Source organism: Dicentrarchus labrax, unplaced genomic scaffold (genome assembly GCF_905237075.1).
Source record: "Dicentrarchus labrax unplaced genomic scaffold, dlabrax2021, whole genome shotgun sequence".
Lineage (NCBI taxonomy): Eukaryota > Metazoa > Chordata > Actinopteri > Moronidae > Dicentrarchus > Dicentrarchus labrax.
Window position 1 is genome coordinate 19,638,682 of NW_026136705.1, and position 20,523 is coordinate 19,659,204.

At 40.5% G+C, this 20,523-nt stretch overlaps 1 protein-coding gene across 1 annotated transcript in view; it reads right to left on the reverse strand.

The window, feature by feature from the left end:
* Window positions 1–18,889, reverse strand: part of LOC127364349 (reticulon-4 receptor-like 1) — an 80,723-nt gene extending 61,834 nt beyond the window's left edge. The window contains exon 1 of the mRNA XM_051401800.1: window positions 18,190–18,889. Coding sequence (XP_051257760.1) covers window positions 18,190–18,202 — 13 coding nt within the window. The 5' untranslated portion in view covers window positions 18,203–18,889. The remainder of the gene's footprint in view (window positions 1–18,189) is intronic.
* Between the last annotated feature and the right edge of the window lie 1,634 nt (window positions 18,890–20,523).

Sequence of the window (20,523 nt, forward strand, 5' to 3'; positions counted from 1 at the left end):
CTCTGTTTTATATAATTGCAAACTGCATATCTATATATGCATTTTGGACTGCTGATCAGACCCTGTAATGTAACTTTGATGGGCATTTTGGATTAATTGAGAAAATAATCAGCAAAATAATCAATAATGAAAATAATCATTGGTTACAGCCCTAAATATACTACATTACTTAATACAAGGCACAATGTTATAATGTGTAGTGCTTGTAATACAGAAATGTTACAGTTCTGGCCCTGCGGGCTGGTGTCCAATATCCACTAAGCACTGATGGCTGACCACACATATACAAGCTGGTGCTGCGTTTGTTACAGCACGGTCTGTTGATGCTACTATTAATGGAGAAATTGGCATCACTGCCTACACTGCCTATCTACAACCCATTTTTGTCGTGTATAATTGGTGAATGTTGGTCAAAATGGCAGCTCTAGTGGGAAGCTCTTGACCTTTGACTGAAACTTAATTTTATTGAAGTTTTTTGTATTTAGCTATAATGGAAATACTGCTTATTCTATGATAGGTTAGGGATGGACGCCACAAAACCAAACCAGTTCCAAACAACCAACGACACTGTGCCTTTTTTGGGGACGAGCTCATCCTGGCTTGCTGCCGTGTTGTGTTTAGCTGTGGAGAGGCGGGGGGACGGGTCAGCGCACTCTGACCTACGGGAGCCCAAAGGGAGCACCGGTGTTGTGGAAGTTCAAGAGAAAACCGATTTTAACTAAAAATAAATCGTGATTAACTACGAATTTGAATTAATCGATAAAATCGATTTTATCGCCCAGCCCTATGATAGGTAATTTATCTGTGAAAGCTGTATTAGCAGATATGCTCAAAAGTTATTTTTGCAAGTCCAAGTCAAGTCTTGTAAAGTCTTTGAGGGGCAAGTCCAAGTCAAAGTTCAAGTCACTGTCAAATTGTGACTCCATCTCTGGTAAATGGTGATGCAAAGTGCATTGTCAAAATCTGTGTAAATCTAATTTAACATGAAACATGTACCACTGACTCTTGATTTGTGACAGCTGAAGTGAAAAAACACAGAAGAACACTGTGAGAACACACTCAGTGTGTATGACTACAATGATTATAGTCAGTGTATGTGATTGTGTACAGTGTAGTCCTCATCTCCTTGTCTCTTTACAGATAGTCAGTGTGAATGTTTCTGCATGTTGCACATTCAGAAAGAATGCTCTGTTGATATGTTAACATAATGAAAGAAATCCATTGTCTGTTTCCCCCAAAATGTATTAAAGTCCCTCAAAACTAGGTTTCAAACCATGGGTATTTCTCATCTAACATTAAGTATTCATGACTAAATGAGCAACAATCAACATTGAAGCTCAGAAAAAACATTCTTGGTTATTATTTATTAAAGCTCAGTTAATCTTCATCAGGGCTGGTTTGATCAGATGTCATCATAAGCAAACAATTCATCCGTTTTTTGTTTAAATGTTGATAAACTCTGATTGGTGTACGAAAATAAGTGACTCACCTTTTTTCAACCGACCCACTTTAAACAGTTTCTTACGTATGGGGCTGCATAACATTATGACCACCAGGGTGCCCAGGTGGTCATAATGTTATGGCTGATCGGTGTAATTGTAATTCTTTGGAGAAATGGTTGCATTAGGTGCTGTATATATGTGTGTGTGTGTGTGTTGTGTGTGTGTGTGTGTGTGTGTGTGTGTGTGTGTGTGTGTGCGCTCTGGATATCAGTGTCTCATTTAGAAATAAGCTGATGCTCACAGTCAGATAAGAAGCTTATTGTGTAGTGAGACCATCTCATAATTAAAACTGAATATGAATAATCTCTAGAGAGCATGTTTCATTAACGCAATGTAACTACTGCGTTTACTCCAGCGTTTATGTATGACACGTAACTATGCCTACGTCATCCTGTGATAATATCTCTGTCAGGATACCAAAACAACTGAAATTTGATAACCACAAAACATCACGAGTGCATCTAGAAGTAATAGTGCTGGTATGTTTGCCAAGGATGCTGGTGTTAAAATGACACACCTGATATCCAGGAAAAAAAGAAACAGCAACTGCAACACAACTTCCCCCAAAATGAATTGATTTTTTTCTGCCCCTGTGGAGAAGCATTCAATTAAAAATGCAGGTCTGAGTGGAAGGCAACAGCAGTGCATGAATCAGCTCGTACAAAGCGGGATTGATAAACAATAAGCTGTCAGGATGATAAAATATGCCTTTAAAGTAAAGAAAGGTGAGGCTGGCACAAATGGGCCAAAACTCACAAACACAACCACACACACACCTTGGGAAGTGATGAGACAGCTCTACTTTTGAATTGAAGCTGCCCATCTTTGGTCAGGCCATAAAATTCCCCTCAGAATCACAGGTCTGAACCATAAAATTCCCCGTGATAAAGGGAATATATGACAGCCCCCCCCCCCCTCCCCCGTCTCCCACTCCCCTCCATCCTCTCTCTCGCTCTCTCTGGGAGATTGCTGTGGATGGCCCAGCCCCTTTGATGTGAGTAGAGCAAGGGCTTAACTCTGCTCCGGCCTGGCTCACTGACTCCGATTCCAGAAGGTATTACCATGCTAACTCTTTAAGGTAAGCCTGTGCTCTGTCGCCTCTGGACCACAGAAGGCTCATGGGTTAACACAGAGGAATTGTATTAGGAAGGAAAAATTGGGGTGTTGGGAGTGTGGTTGTAAACAATACCCAGCTAAAGGGGCAAAAAGTACTGCTGGGACAGAGTTTGTGTTTAGTTTTAACATCTATAGTACACATTTAATCCAAGTGTTCCTGTCTTTATTAAAAGCCCAAACGAGCGTCCAAATAACTTGCAGCCATAGGAAGGGATTGAAGAAATGGATTACATGTTATTACCCTCTTTTGTGATGACATCTCAGGATGATTAAGGAGGAATTAAGTCTCTCCATTTCCACCATTTAATATCACAATACTTTATTTACCCAACATCCTACTCCTCTTCTCACAGTGGAAACATATGTAATCTATTTAACACACCGATGACAAGCACATGAGACATAATTACTCCGGACAAAAATATGGTGTCTTCAGAAGCACCTCGACTCCTACACGTTGTACAAACCAACAGTGCACACGCACATGTGACTACATGAAAAACCTCTTCCGTGAACGTGTCTGGGGGAAAGCTTGTGAAATGACATTTGGAGAAGATGTAGCTGTCGCGATCTATTGCCGAACAGAGCATGTAAGGTCCCTCAGACTAGCAGAGGAGACAGATGGGAAGAGACGGGGCAGGTAGGAGGAAGCAGTGGGAAATGCAGACCAAAACACATCCTGAGAGGTAGGCAGGAACCTTGGCACTCTGTATTAGTGTCATATTTGTAATGGTTTCATATTTTTTACAATAATGATAGGATACAAAATCCCGTTATTATACATTTTTGCGCGTTTCATTTAATCTCTCATTTGTTTTGTTCATTATTTAAACATTATTTTTGTCACTCCTTTGTTTCACAATGAATAAAAACAGATTCTTCTTCTGTTTTCCAACACAAAAGGTGTTTATTTTGATGCCCAGATCAATACTTTTTACATTTCTAGCAGCCCTCATGGCCCCAGGTAACATTCCATGTAAATAAATTAAACTAGACTTTGCAGCACTGCAGCAGTTCCTCGGAGTTGTCCGTATCAATTAGTTTTCACAAGTTCTGAGTCAATGAATGTGAGTGTCGGTGATTCTGTTCAATACAAACGATCTGACTGATCAGGTTAGGGCAAAAGACTCACTTTCACTTACGGGACATATTTATGTTGGCAATAAAATACATTTACATTAATGGCCAAGTTTAATATTCATGCACCACTGATCCTCCCTTCAGTGTAGATTCACTGTCACTTAGTGCCAAGATAAAAACATAACCTGTTTTTACAATGCAGACAAATGTACACATCTCGGTTGCCCTAAATCTTGGGTGGTACGGCACAAATCTGCCCCGGGGACAGGTAATATGCTCTGAGAGTTGTCGCCTGATTTCAGTCACACATATTCAGAGAGGGGAGAGAGAGCAAGGCATGAGAGGGATATGATAGATAGATAGATAGATAGATAGATAGATAGATAGATAGATAGATAGATAGATAGATAGATAGATAGATAGATAGATAGATAGATAGATAGATAGATAGGTCAGTCAGTAGGTAGCAGAGAGACAAAGAGATGTAGAATAATAATGTTTGTTTTATTCAAAAGGTCAACTGATTCATCCTCAGTTTATTGTTTACTCTGGCATTTGGTCTAGTTCATTAAGAGATGTCAACTGCAGTCAGACCTCAAGGCCGAGCGTTTGTACCTGAGCAGGTGCTAAAAGTCTGTCAGAAGTTACTGTCTGCTAAATACAGTGTGCTGAATTTTGTGTGGTTGCATACTGTTCTTGCTATTACAAGACTGATTGCAGCGGTATTGATCTGGCTGGCTGAGAAATCGACCTAAAGCATGTTTGACATCATCTTCTCCTCCATCCTGCTCTGTCTCTTTCACACTATGCCCTCGGTCCTTTTCATCATTCTACAGTGTAGGCCGTTTTCCTTCACCTCAGCGCCGTACCTCTTGTTACAAATCACTCTCTCACCTTTCCTCTCCTCATGTTATCATTCTCGTTGCCATCACTCTTTTCCCATAGCTCACCCTCCACCCCACTCTCATCCATCAAGACTGTTCCTTGGTTCGCTTCTTGCTCCACTTTTTCTTGGATCTCACACCTCTTTGTTTTTCTAATACATTAATTCCTCCTTCTTTGCATCCCTTTGCTTCTCAAATCCATCACTTTTCCCTTCTGCTTAAGCATCTGCATCCCCCTCCTCCTCCTACTCCTTCAGTTCTTTTTTACTTGTATCCTCCAAATTTTCTCCTCCATTGTCCTTCTCCACATTCTGCCGTTTCCCTTCAACTCTCCTCTTTTGGCTCCAACTTTGTCATCCTTACAACTTGCTCTTTCTTTTTTTAACCTCGCAACTCATCCTCCTGTCCCTCCCTCCCTCCTTCCCTCCCAGGGTGATTAAGTGATGGTTGGGCTGGCACAGCTGGTGTAGTTGGGCAGGCGGCCCATCTTCATGACAGCTGTGCTGCAGTGTAGCCAGATCCTTATTGGGGCAGTAGCACTGTTGTAATCATAACAAAAACACAGGTCATACAGGCTTTTTGGAATTCACTGTATTATTATGTAAGCATCTGCTGTGTTGTGATTATCTCTTGGGTCATTATATCATGAAATATCAGGTGCAAGCAAAGGTGTAAAAATTCTGTCCTGTTCGCCATTTGCTATTTCACACATCCTCCATGGTGTTGCAGCATTTGGTTCATGCCACTCCTGCATGCACACCTTTTATCAACTCACACCTGCATAACCACGTGAGTGAACTGACATTAACTTATGAACCAGTGGTGCCATCTGTTAAATTGCACATCTGTGGGGAAAAAAAAGATCTCTAAAGTCAGTGTTCTCTGGCGTGCCCTGGTTCACAGGGAGGTCACACATACAGCAGGCAGAAAGTTGGACTGACTTATGAGTGAGCAGAAACATCTGAGGTAAGCACCTTTCTCAAAGCAGTAATTGAATTGTGCCAAGGTGATGGTGCTACAACTCAGTTATGAGCTTGGTGAGCTGTGCTAAACTCACTATTAGTCACAAGCTGTTGTCTACTTGGCGGGAGTTTTTCCTCTTCTCTGCGCACTTGTGCATCATCAGTTTTAGGTCATGCTGACAGCTTAAGAAGATTAATGCAGTATTGGTTGAAGGGGGAGAGGAAGTTCGGAGGGTGCACTGTGGATGTCTTCACCCTTCCTCTCTCTCAACACTGTAACACTGTTCAACTGTGAGACAACCACACACTGGTCCTTGCGTTGTAGTAATCATCCTATTACAGACCCTAACCCTTTAACCCATTAACTGTGCTGGCAACTCTCCGACACAGATGCTGCAGGGACAAGTCTCCCATAAACACCACTTGTATGCGACAGGAGCACCCCCATAAAGCAGCTCTATCAACAATGGCTATACCATCTTGACACTTTTATTTAAAGCTCACAATATTTAATGTTGTCTCTCTCAGCACATGCTGTAGCTCTGGGTGAACATGCTGGCCCATATCAACCTGTACTAATCTCTCCATGATTCAAAGGCAAATGTACTGTACACTGGTGCACATGACATAAATGAGACATTTCATCCCTAGCAACAATTCACCATTTTAATGATTACTAGCATAAAACACGAAACCTCACTGTGGATTATTACAGCCACTACCTTCAGCCCATCATGTACAAATAATTTCCAATTTGCTGAACATAGAGCAGACGGGGTCAGGGCTGGTTAAGTGTTTTGAATTTATCCCCTTGATATGTTAAAGATATACAATATGCAGTAAATGGTACTTCATTTATTGTATTTTATAGTCCAGCTACAAAAAAAGCATCCCCAAGCTTGATTTCCATATGGTAACAGCTTAAAACTAAATATGTAAAAGCCAATCTGAAGTATTCTGACTCACTCATTCTGTAAAAAAGCATCAGCAATGCCTAAAATATAAATGCGATGTCATGAAAATGAGTGTGGGTTTTTGCACTGATGTATAATAATGATGTATATTTACTGAAATACTAGAGTGAGTACACATTTATGACTTTTCCAGCTCTGTGAAAGTTCGTCTCTGATTACTTTTTTAGTTGTGTTCCAGAAAACCTCCACGCTAGATCCAATAAAAGGGCGTCATGGGATTCATCTGTACAGTGTCCCCAGCTGAGCATCTTATTGTTATGTAAGACCTAGTATGACACACACACATACAGTGAACACACACGCTCATACGCACACACAAGTGCCTCAGTGTTATAATGAGACTCAGACTGAAGACACAAACAAGCTGTGGCAGCAGACAAACAACACTTTCTCACACGTCCCTCATCTCCTGTTCTCTCACATCACTCCATCTTTACTTCCTCTCGTCACTCGGAAGCACACATCAAACACGAACTCCCACAAAATAGAGGCTTCTTCTAATTTCAGCCATTTCATGCGTCATGAGTCTTTGTGTGGTGTGCTGGTGCACCTTTGCGTGGGCTTTTTGCAATGTGAAGTCATTTTTGGCTTTCCCTTATTTGTTCTAGGGCTAAATTAGGAATTTAGTCAAGACTTGGATTTAGCATCGGTATAAATGGATCAAGATGAACTTCATTAAACCTGCTGGTGGGTCCTGGAAAATTTCTGTGCTTGTGTGTGTGAGTGTGTGTGTGTTGGGAATTGGTTGCTGCACAACCCAAATCCCCAAAGGACACATGAATGTATACAAAGGATAGAGGCATTCTTTTTGTTAGCAATTAATCTTCTTATTATGTATTGATTAATAATTTAGGATTAGGGTTAAAACATCAGAAAGCTGGAAATATACCCATCGCAAGTCTTCAAGAAAAACAGCTAATCATTCTATTTGAGACACTGGAACAAGAAAATATTTTGCATTTTTGCTTCATAAAACACTTAACTATTCACCTATCAAAAATGTTGTTGACCAACCGATTAATTGAGTTGAACATTCATGAAGTTTATCATGTTCATTATTCGTCAAATTCTTTTGAAAAGGGTTTATTCAAATGTATAGTCATTTTTGAGGTTGTAATTTGTTCTTCTGTTGAATTGGTTACTGATAGAACATTAAAACATTCACGAAGGGAGGATTTATTACAGGGTTTTTGTGCTAGACTGTTATAGTTTTAGCTGTGCGTTTGCCTTGATTGTAACTTCAAATTTACAAATGGAACTAGAAAGCAGCTGCATTTAAGTTTAATTTAGTAGTGTATCTCCTTTCAAAAAATGAAAATGTTCTCAGTAGAGACAGAAAACAGTAAATCTTATTCAGTCAGTTTTCACCTGGTCAGTCTGCTTGTAAGGACAGTTCAGGTGCTCTTATATTGTGGGCACTTGTATTAAGTGTGTATCATTTTAACAGAGCTCTAACTCGATGTGTAAGCACCAGTCAGAGGCAGATGGGCTCGTTAATGCAGTGATGTAGTTATGTAAGACCTGCTACTGCTGCCGCTCCTGTCTGTCTGTACTGCAGTACAAGAGAGAGAGAGAGAGAGAGAGAGAGAGAGAGAGAGAGAGAGGGAGACAATGTAAAAGAGAGCATGTGGGTAAGTCGCTGTGTGTGTCTGCATGTGTCTGTTCGAGTGATTATGTATGTGCAGACACACACGTGTTCAGGTGTGTGTATAGGAGCACTGTGGGACAGCTGGGGAGTGATGTGGTAAATCAGGAGGAATTGACTTGTTGTCCTGGGTTTGATGAACTCTTCTCCCTCTTTAACCCATCTCCTTCAATTCCCCACATGCTGGGTAACAGCCAATACAGGCTCTAAACACTTTATTGCACAGAGGTAGCAGAAAAGGAGAGAGTCACAAAAGCAGAGAGCCTCCGAAGCAAAGGCAACAAATAAAGAAGAAAGGTTGTAAGGCAGTTTTTGTAAATACATATTAATACACCAATACATTCTGGGATACTCAAGTGCTCAATTTCAGATATCTTGAAGGGGGTAGACAAAACAACATGAATAATAAATGAAAAATTACTTTTAACAATGTAGTAACTGAAGTACAAACACTGCTTCAATGTGAATGAATCATATGAGGTTGAATGCCGATGTGCAGCATTTGTTAACTTTGAAAGAGAATTTTGATATGAGCATTTGCAAAATGAGGACAACAGGACTATTTTTCCATGGTGGAAAAATAATATACAACCCGAAGTTCATCAGTCAAAAATATAACTATAAATATAACTATCTTGTGTCAAAGTCACACACTTCCTGCCTGTTCTCTTCATGTTACTTAGGTCTTTCTTTCTGATAGACAACAGTTACAATTCACATGGCAGCTAGAGGTCCCATGCAATAACCTGCATGGGCTGTTGCAGTATGAACCAGTTTATGGTTTACTTATTTTTCTGTCTCTTCAAGTTCTGTTTCCATAGTAATATCCAGAAAAAACAACATTTATTTATATTTGCAGGGTTGTTTGTAAGGAGAAGGAGATGGATATCAAGAGCTTATCTAGAATAAAACCTGGAATAGGAGCTGTTGGCTACAATACAGTACATGCAAGTAAACATATTAGAGAGAATGTGAGTGGCGCATATCAGAATATGGAAAAAATGTGGGGGAAAAATAATAATAAAAAAGACGAGATAAAAACAAGGAGGTAGCCAGAGTGAAGAAGGAGAAGAGAGAGGGAGTGAAAGGATGGACTGAGCCGTGTGATCCGCCGTGAGGAAAGCAACAAGCCCATACTGCTGAGAGCTGTGGACCCCAAACGCCTTATCGGAAACCAAAACAGCTATCAATTATTCAACAGGTACAGAGCGAACCAGCTACAGAGGAGAAGACATGGGAGGAGAGGAGATTTGAGTGGAGAGGGGGATGGAGGAGATATATCCTGCATGGAAGTTGGACACAAAGGATTTGATTTTCTTTTATTTTGTGAATGTGAATGTGTGCAGAAACATGCTATGTGGTGCGTGTTCATTGATAATGCAGCCATCAATTTTTGACTAATGCATCCGCAACAATGAACAAATTCGGTGCGTGTAAGCCTAATGTCAGTTGGTTGACAATTACGTGTAGGTTGGCTTTAACGGCTTTAGTTTAAAGGAATAGTTCAACATTTTAGGAACGTACACTTCATTGCTTTCTTTCTGAGAAATCAATCTGATGGTGCATTAAGTGAGCAGCTAGCCTCATTCTGTGCTGCATGAAAGAACAAGCATTGTATCTCCTTTAACAGATTCATGGTGAGAAATGTAAAAATGACAGCTTGTAGTTTTAGAGGGAGTTGCCTTTGAGTCGGTACCAGGGGTGCACGATAATTATCGGGCCGATAGTTATCGGGCCGATAACAGGAAATTATTACGTCATTCCGATAACTCCGATATCATGACGAATAGCCCCGATAACATATATAATTTTGTCAACACGGCAGTGCCCCGCACTCCCTATGAGACCTGAATGGCCTCCAGTGAATGCTGTGTTCAAGTGACGTTGGCATAATCAGAAAAACTCTTCTGGGAAAATTCAAGAATACCCCCTCATGTCAGTAAAAACTCGTTAACTCGGTCATAATTTTGGTAGTTGCTGACTTGAATTGATATCCACAGTATTTTTCCACGTTACACAAAAACAATAGAAACACGAACTTAACAAGGCAGAAAGAACGGCTACCAAATGTGGGAACAGGGAATTTCCGTTACACCGTGAATGCAGCACAGCGTGCTAACGTTTGAAAACAGACAACACGGCGTCGATTGTGTGGGACTTTTACAAAGTTTCTGAAGAAGACAGGTCGCTTGTTATTTGTACAAACTAGTGCAGTGCCCGTAGGAAGTATGTGTTGCTATAGAAAAGTGGGAGGTTAAGTAGCTTTTTCATGGATGGCCAAATGAGGTTGTGTTTGAAGGTGCAGCAGCTAGCTACAGACGAACATCCACAGATTCCGATTCCAGTTTGTTGTCCTCGCGTATCCGGATCTCCTCAGACCGGAACAGACTCGGTCCGGACTCGTTCAGTGTCAGTAATCCACAACGGTCAGTTTAGATGCACAGAACGGGACCGAACAGCCGGCAGAACCCGCTGCAGGTATAACGTTAGATCAGCGTGTTTCTTAAGGTGTGTCGTGGGGGTGGGCTCTGCAGTGATTGGCTCTGGTGTGCACATGGCTGTGGTGGCTATGGTTGACAATGCTAGCAGAATTTTCTCTCTCTCTCTCTCTTTCTCTCTCTCTCTCTATAAAATAACTGAACCTCATTTACTTTAGTGAAAAGGTATTCATTTGAATAGAACCATAAGCCAAAATCATTCAAACTTAATGTTTTGTTACTATGGAATGCACTTTTTCAGTTTGTTTACACAGACAAGTCTAACTTGTGTCAGTGCATTGTGCACATTTTATTTATTGTTATTGAGGAATGTACTTTTTCATATTGTGTTTACATAGAAATGTTTAAATCTAACTTGTGTCAGTGCATCAATTTTCCATATAAATATTTTTTTGAACTTCTGGAATATACTTTCAGTTTGTAATCCCGCTGCATGTACTTGCATCAGTTCAAGGGGCCTTTATTTTTATTTTTTGAGAGGCTTCCCAATAGTTTTTCATTGGAAAAAATAAATATCAACATTTAAATTTAAACATTTAAAAACAAAAGTGTTTTTGGGTTTGTTCATTGTATTAATGTCATGATCTTAGGTCATGATCATATATATTATGTATATTGGTTATGGGTATCGGTATCGGCCTTTAGGAGCTGAAAGTTATCGGTATCGGTTTTAAAAAAAAGTTATCGTGCATCCCTAGTCCAAATGTGCCTGTATGCAGACTAAAACAAATGCTCACCAATCTAGCAACCTGCGTTTCAGTTGGATGGATGAATTACTCATGTTTAAGAAATAGCTCAAACATTCACCAAACACTCCCAATACAGTCAACACAAGTGTCACTCTTACATTTCTATATATGTGGAACTTAACAAACATGATACAATATATTTAGTACGCTTTAGAGGTGTTGGTAGGGATATTTTTTGACTTGGACCTGGCTAAATGTTTCCCCCTTGCCTCCAGCTTTAATGCTCAGCTAAGCTACTCTAGTTCTGTACTTAATGCACAGACATGAGATTGATATCGATCTTCTCATCTTACTCTCAGAAAAAATGCAAAACACCCACTTTAAAAATGACTATTCTTTTCATATTAAGGTTATGGCTTATAAGATAAGACATGCCGGCATGAACATGAATAATAGTGGCACATTCACTTCAGTTAGCAAGCTGCTGGAAGCGATTGGTTTGTCCAACTGTCTCTCCCTCTGGAGACAAGAAAATACCAAAGTTCCTGGGCCAGAGCGGGAGAAAGTGAAAATAAGCCTGAAACACACACACACACACACACACACACACACACACACACACACACACACAATCAGCTCCCGTCAGCTCAGTTTTCACTCGCCACTGGCTCTCTCTCTCTGAATTCCCTTATCCTCCAGGTGAAGTCTGTTTCCAAATAATCGCTCATTTTCTTTTTGTGTCCATCTTTCTGTCTCTCCCCCCCCCACCTCTCTATGCCTTTTCTCTCTTTCTGCATGTCTGCACCAACATCTGCTTGGTATACAGTATAACTCCTCTAGTTCTTCAGCTCTGACATTTACACTAACGATTCCTGAGGCTCGCACACACACACACACACACAAAACCCTTATGATTACCGTGTTCTTGCTATGTGATCACACACATTTGTGTCCCTTTCATCCAAAAATCTTCATGTAACACTTGTGTATGCACACACACCTCACTCTCTGTCTCATTGTATCACACACACACATACAGTACATGCACAACTAGCTCTAGCTGTTGCTAAGTGAACCTGCAATCAGAGGCCTCCACAGGGCTCCTGTTAGGGAGTAATATCTCATTTGATTGGGCACTCTATTCACACAGGACCTTCCCGCTGTGTGTGCAGCCAGATCTCAAGGTGAACCTCCAAGATTCATAAGGAAATTAGAGCACGTTATTTACCAACAAATCAGCAATAACTTTACTGCAGCTGCAATTAAACTACAAGTATGAGTCCAATTAGGGGGAACTGAGGCATACGCCTTTTCTACTTTGTTCATTTTGCTGTGCTAGCCTTCTGGGTTTCACCACTTTTTTTTTGTTTGAAATATGTAAAAATGTGCAGAGAAATGTTTCCTTTGCTATGGCTAGCTCCATTAACTTGCACTGTAACCTAGTAAAAATATTAAAAGCGCAAAAAAAGTATGTTTGCACATTAAGATAAAGGTGTGATAGAGCTTTGTTTGGCAAAAAAGTTGGAACAAAACACAACAGGGATATTGTTAAATGCCATTTCATGGTCTGTACAGCATAATTTGTAGCACTTGGTGTTTGCCTATTAAGCATCAAAACAATTCATGCTCATTCAGTGTTTCTTTTTTTCCCTTTTTTCCCATTGTGTTTGTGAGGGTTTGCAGTTTAGAAGCTCTGAGCTGTAAAACATCAGTCCTTGTAATTATTTTAACGCATTTCAACACGGTGCATCGATTGTAAATGCTACACACGTTCAAGAAAATTGTCGTGCAACTTAATGATAAAATAGATTTCAGCAGGCAGACCACACTGAGCTCAGGATACAGCAGAAGAAAGAAGGACTCTGTGAGTGACCTTGATATCAGGCAGAAGGAGCGGTTGCAAAGGTCATTGATATGCATGGCCATCGCACGGACGCTCGCTGTGTGCGGCGGTGTGTGTGGTGAAGCGTTTCATCCTGTTCGCCACTGTGACTTGCATTAGAAGATGTAATTGATTATCATATGAATTCCATTCCAGTCATCAAATCCCAAGATGATTTAGCTATCTAATATAATATATCCACGCTCCCTATATTGTGTTCCTCTGCCTTTATCTGTAAAATCTGTCCACTGCCTCAGGATGGAGGTACTGCAAAAGCAAATTTGGATCAATCTCAGCACTCAATTATCCCACCATTTGGTGCTTCACGACCCGAATAAACATTTTGTCACTAATCCATATGTTATTATCATCCACCAAGGCTATCATAGATGCAAGTAAACAAACACACATATACACACACAGTGACACAAAGCAGCAACAGCAGCTTCTAATTCTTTGACTGTAGATTTGACAATGGCCTGCAGGCAAAATGTATGTGTGCCAACGCAACTGTCAGCTCAGAGACAGAAAGTAAGGATGTGACATTAGTCTTTGTCGCAGTGCCATCAGATACACTGTATGATAATGTGTTTATAACAGTGTCAATCAGATGAAATTAATCCTATAAAAAAGAGCGTTTGAAGATGACATATTATTTCAGCTTAATTAGCATCAGTGACTTACACACAGGTCAACATTTCAGCATGAGCATACAGTATGTACGGAAAATGTTGGGTTGAATGAGGACAATCTTCTCATTCGTTTAGGCTCAAGTTGAGCAGGAACTCCATTATACTGCTGGAAAGTTTCATAATCAGGCCAGACCTTATTCACATTTGTGCCCAGAGAAAACCATTGGCCCTCAGGCGAGGTTGAGGCTGTAGTCTGAATGAACAGTGACTTGCAATTTTACCATCATATATTGATATTGATCAGTGGATTTCGGTACTGAGCTGAAGTTAGTTATATATTATCATGGCTGAAGGTAATATCACAGAACATTTCACTGCTTCAGATATTGCAAATTTTTCGTGGATTACAGTATATTCTTTGGTGGGGTGGGATGAAGAGCGAAAGCGAGAGGATGAAATCAAATTAAGTAGTAATGATAAGAAGAGAAGAAGAAGAAAAGGCAGTTTTGTGCATGTAGAAGTTCAAGCTCAGAACTCAAGAAGCAGGAGTTGCACTTATCCACAAGGGTTTACACACATTATTCCCCAAAAATGTCAAACTATCTGGTCAAACTCACACAAAACTCAATTTACTAAATTTTCCATATGAATTGTACTTGTGTGTCTTAATATGACTTCATCTGACACCATGGAATCCATAGACATACTATTATGCAACTACTGTAGTATTTGTAAATTGTGTAGATTCAGTTTGAAGAGGGACAAACACAAGGCAAAGAACCTGCGGGAGGTGCAAGGGATAGGTGCTTTTAAATTCGTGTTCCTTTTTGGTTCCAAATCTGAACAAACACATGATATTTTTAGACTCAGTGTGACTTACACTTCCCGTGAATATGATTATCTCCAATATCCACTGTGAATAAACGTCCAAAAATAATAGAAAAATGATGCTCATTATAACTTGTCAGAACTTGCTTAAAAATCGTCACGTTTGTAAGTTACCAAAGTGATCCAGTGATAGTTTTCTGTACATCCGTTGGTATATTGCAAACATGGACTCCTAATAGCTAATTCGGCTTACTTTTAATGTTGCCAAATTAAAATGTTAACACATATGGGCTTAAAATGTATAAGATTTGTCAAATTAAAATGTGCTCATCAATGTCTTACAATTCACTGCATTTATTTCTCACTCCAGTCCAGCCACCAACAAAAATGTATTTCCACAGCCCATTTTGGAAAGTTGGCATATTCTTCTCTTTCTCTTGTTCTATATTTCTGAAAACTAACATATAAAAATCCAGATGGTAGCAGTTTGCTGATTTACAGATACTCACAGGAGTCTCCAGAGAAAGCCTCAAAATGATGCCATCAATTTCACTGTATATTTTATTCTAAAATAGTTTGCCTAGTGGGATCAGATAATGTAGCCTGATTTGACAGTAGAATTATGGGGCTGCACTAGTATGATGGTGTATGCTTTTAAAACCTTCATATTGATTGATTACAGTTGATTTGTCTGTCTGATCCACCGCTGTCACAACTGTAGAGCTTCATCCATGTTTGCTCTTGAATTCATCCCCACAATCTGACTGCTGATCACGTTGCACTGAATGATGGTGATTTCTAAATTAAAGCACAGGCTTACTGTGATTTATGAGTATAACTGCATATTTGATGTGGGAAAAGGCTGAATTAAATATCCTATTTACTAAAAGGAAAAGAAAAATTGGATGAATAGTGCTTAGCTTTGGTAAGATCTGTAAGCATGGGTTTTATAACTTAAGAGCATCACTAAATTCCTTGCTCGTAGTCACAGAAGAGAGTAGAAAGTGTAGAAAATAGAGGTGAAACAAATAGTAGAGAAATTGATTAAGTGATTGACAGAATATGTATAGGCTATTTTGATAATCACTTAATCATTTCAGTAAGTTTTTCAAGCTTTAATGCCAAATATTTGCTTATCAAATGTGATTATTTGATGTTTTCTTGGTCATATATGATGTTAAACTGAATATATTTTACTTTGACTGTTAGGATAAACATCCATTAAAACATATCAGAGCTTTAGGATATTAAAATGGACATCTTTCAGGCATTTTATAGAAAAATTATTAACTGAGAAAATAGTCACCAGATTAATGGATAATACTAATACTAATAATGTATTGCAGGTCTAGCTGAAAAGCTTTTACAGGCTGTGACAGAGCATGATAAAGCCTTTCTTTTGAGCCTTTCTTATTAAAATGAACGTTTCATAACAAATTTTAAGGTTTGGCTTGTTTTTTTTTGCTCACACAGTGTCAGTGTGTACGTGACTGAGAAAGACTGTAGATAAAACAAAAGACAACTGAAGAGTTGGATACAGAGGCAAAGTCAAGTAAGGGTAACAAATCCAGCTTCAAACAAGCTGGGAAACAAAGCTTCGGCAGCTACCCAAACCAGCCAGCTAGTAGCCAATCAGCCTGCCAGGCCTCTCTCCTCTCAGACTGAGGCTGGCAGCAGGAACTGGCCAAGCAGAGAGATAGAGTGAGAACGTGAGACAGACAAAGAGAGAAAGAGAGAGGGAGTTTTCATTACACAAAAACACTTATCCTCCTTCTCCTCCCTCTCTCTCTCTCTTGTTTTATCCCACCGCAGAGAGATGCTGTGGGTAAAGGTGACAGACATAGATAACTGTATCTCAGGCAGACTGCACAATTACTCTGAATTTTATTATTGTTACTGACAGCCACATATTTGTAGGAGGAGATACAAAGCAACGCATCAGCCATCACCACTGTGCGTTAGTGTGTGTGTGTGTGTGTGTGTGTGTAGGTGGGTGGATGCTATCCATCTGAAATTACAGGAAGATTAAAATTAAAGCTTGTCTCCCTCTAGCCAGCAAGCGCTCCTTGTCTCTCTTCTGCTCTGTCATACACACAACGACAGCACTAATCAGCCCTCTGTCAAGCCCATTAGGTCCCACCCTTAATGAGGCGATCGCCCAGCTTGTGCCCTGACTTGGGCCAAACCAAGTGAGCTAATAGATAATGATGTGCATGAGTGTTGTGTCCCTCGTCAGCGTCGGGCTGCATTGAGATGACAAATGACAGACTTTCAGTGTCTCTATTAAAGAATGTTTTTCTATTATGTTCTCAGGGTTCAGTCATCCGTGCGCCCCACTCATCACAAAACAGTACCCTGACAATCTGCCTTTCACTGGCACCCTACTGTATTTTTTTGAAGGGGGGGTTGGCAGATGAGTCACCACTCCACAAATAGGCCTTCATCTTTTTAAAATGTCCCTGTGTGTGGTGTGTTCGTTTGTTTATACATTGCACTACATTCTTAATCACGACTGAGTGACTGGCTTTTTTTGAAGGTGGAATATCAAATTTGGTGAAACGGACTTTTTAGGATTTCTTCAAAGTGATGTTAATTGGACCTCAGCTTTGTCGCACACGTGCGCGCTCGTGTGCGCATGTGTGCACGGACAGGAAGGCTGACGGTGGGATTTGGAGCTTCCCTGTCAACACATACACAAGCGCAAGGTCATTGTGGTAAAAAAAACTTAATACGTCTTCGCACCACAAAACAGCCGCGTGTCGGAGTGATAGTAAACAGAAAGGTGTTGGGCGCGCGCTGTTGTTCTCTTCTTGTCTACTCCTCCACCGGGAGAGAGCCACCCGCTCCCTATAGAGCAGACACAAGTCAAAATACCCTGCTGCTGGTAGGCTGGGCGCCTCATTCTGTCAGCCAGATGTAACCACACAAGCGCGCGCACACACTCGAGTCACAAGTGCGCGCGCGAACGGGTGAAACTTTTGTAACAAAAAGCACAATTGTCAACTTTACCCCCCCCCCACACACACACACACACACACACACACACTCACAACCACCGCCAACAATATTCTCACGCGCTCTCTTCCTCTCTCACGAACACTGGCGCGCGCAGCAACAGCACCAGCCGTCCTCGTGCAGGTAGGCAAGTCCCACAAACTGCAGTGCGGCAGCGGTTCGCTATTTTAAGAATAATTTTTACATGAAGAGGATAAATATTTAATTCCCCTCTTTTTCCACTCCCGGCCGTCAGAGCGGGTGAGGGACCGGCTGGTAAGTTGTTAAAAAAGCAGCACCAAGAGGCTCCTTTTGCGACTTTATTTAGCACAATAACAAACCAAAAAAAAAAAAACAACATTTAAAATGAAATAAAACACTTCCAAGAATTTGTACCAACTCTCACACACACGCAAACACATCCACGCGAGTAAACAAGCACCCAGCCAACACGCACTCCACATCACCGGCAACAAGAACAAATGAATTCCTCTTTCTCTTACCTCGCCTAAACATATTGGCAGCGGCTGTTCGGACCGTCTAGTAGTGTCTGTGCGGGAGTAGCATCCTTGTGAGGGTCCAATCTTGTGCTTGCTGTTCACTAAATTGTTATTTTGATTCCCTTTGACCGCTGGCTGGCAGGCTGTAGTGTTGTCTCCTCGGTGGCTGCTTTCTCAAGTGAAGACGGTTGGAGGAGGAGAAGGAGGTGGTGGTGGTGGAGGAGGAGGAGGAGGAGGAAGAAGAGAAAGGGGGTCCGCCACCGGTAGAAAGCAAGTTTTCTCGCCCGCAGCTGTTATAAAAGAGGTGAGAAATAAAACACCCTGTCCCGTCCCAACGCTCAGATGTGTTTGAGTGATATTTCAACTCGCCGCCATCTGGTGTTTATGAATCAATAACGTGCATTCTGACTTTAGATGATGCCCGAATTTAAGAAGAAATATGCTGTCAAGTGTGGATTGGGGGGAAAAAAAAAAACAATTCCCCAGAATCGGAGGAAAGTTCCTTCCTTTAGGTCTTCTTCATCGTCTTCCTCCCGGTCAGGTTTGCAGGTCAGGTAGAGTGTACAATGCGCTGTGTGGGGATCGTCAGTGTCCGTCTACTGTCTCTGTTACCGGAGAGCTCCGAGGCAGCCGCTTCAATCCCCCTCCCACTGCGAGATGTGACTGATGAAAGCCAGAACAGCTCTCTCTCTCTCTCTCTCTCTCTCTCTCTCTCTCTCTCTCTCTCTCTCCACATTCACATGGGTTATGCTTTATTGGGATGACAGGCAAGAAGATATGTTGATGAAGCAGTTATAGGTTCCTCATTAAAATGCTGCTATCAGTCGTCGCACCCTCTCACTCTTCCACCTCGCCCCTATATCTCCCCCCCACCAATTCAACTTCACTTCCAACAGTTCAGCGTGCTTTATGGGCGTGAATGTTGCACAAACAACATTACCCGAGCTTCAGTTACAGTTCAGTTACTCCCTTTCTCTTCTTCTGATCAATCTTCTTCACTGTATTTGCCTTCACTCGTTTGCCCCCACTCTCTCCATCGCTGTTTCTCAAATTCACATGAAAAATTGCTTTTTGTTTTGGTGACCATAATTGAATTAAAGTGCAGTGTTGCCAAAGCATGTTGTACTAGGTTTAAAATCCAAGTTGAATAATTCAGAATAAGAGAGTTAGAGGAAATTACGAGTCAATAAATGGCTGTTACAAAATGGTCTTCTGTAGTGATCGTTGCAAAGAAATCATTACAGAAAAAGATAATATATATGTAAATTTGAGATGTAGTTTAACAATCAAATGTCCCAGAGCTTAGAAGAGATTAGATATAAAAATCAAAATAAGGCATTTAAGGAGATCAGTATTGTGCATTCTGTGAGGTATTTGTACTTAAATTTCCATTTTATTCTACTTTTACTTCCTCACATTTGCTCCACAACATGTATCTCATGGCTATAGTTTCTATTCACTTTGCAGATTAAGATGGTACATACAAACCCTATCATTATCTTATAAAATGTTATGGTTTGTTAGAGATTTAAGATCCCCTCCAGACATGTATTAAGTATATACAGATAGTCTGCTTGGAACAATAATGGGTGTTTTTTTCCACAAAGAAAGTATAATTTGCATATTAAAATCCTTAAAAAAGGCATCTACTCTTTCTACCTCATGAAAGATTCCAGTATATATAAATATGCAACTTTTGTTCATTTCTAAAGTTCCCTTTAAGTCTCCGTCACTGTAAAGCCCATTTTTATTGTAAGTTAAGTTTCCTACTGGACTAGGATGGACTTCGAACTCTTTTTGATGTCACTAATCGTGCTAAAATCAGATTTTCAATGAGCACGGAAAAACTTTCCACTTCCAGCAGGTGAATGTGAAAACATGCTTCTGGTGTCAAACTCTACATACATCATTCTGCACAGCTAAGCTCAAACATCCAACTGCGGGAACAAGAAGAAACAGATTTTTCAGTGGAAGGCGACTTTAAGCTACCTGGTACAATATAAAATGGTTTAAATTAGCCCCACCACTGCCAGCTGCAACATACTTATGTGTGATATAATAATATAACTCTCCAAAACGTACTTACTTACTTACTTTTACTCTGCCACTTTATTAGATCTAATGCAATCTAGTGCAACAGCCCTGCCACATGTTCTTCTTTTATAAAGCTTAAATGTGTTTAGTTTTTGTTCAAACTTTTCTGAGAGGTGTTAATTCAACTAGGTGTTTCTCATTGAGGTTGCAGTTGGTGGTGGTGCTGGGGTGAGCAAAACATTAGAAAAACCTCAATATAATGCCATCTGCTTCAACACCAGTGCAAACTACAACCACAATATT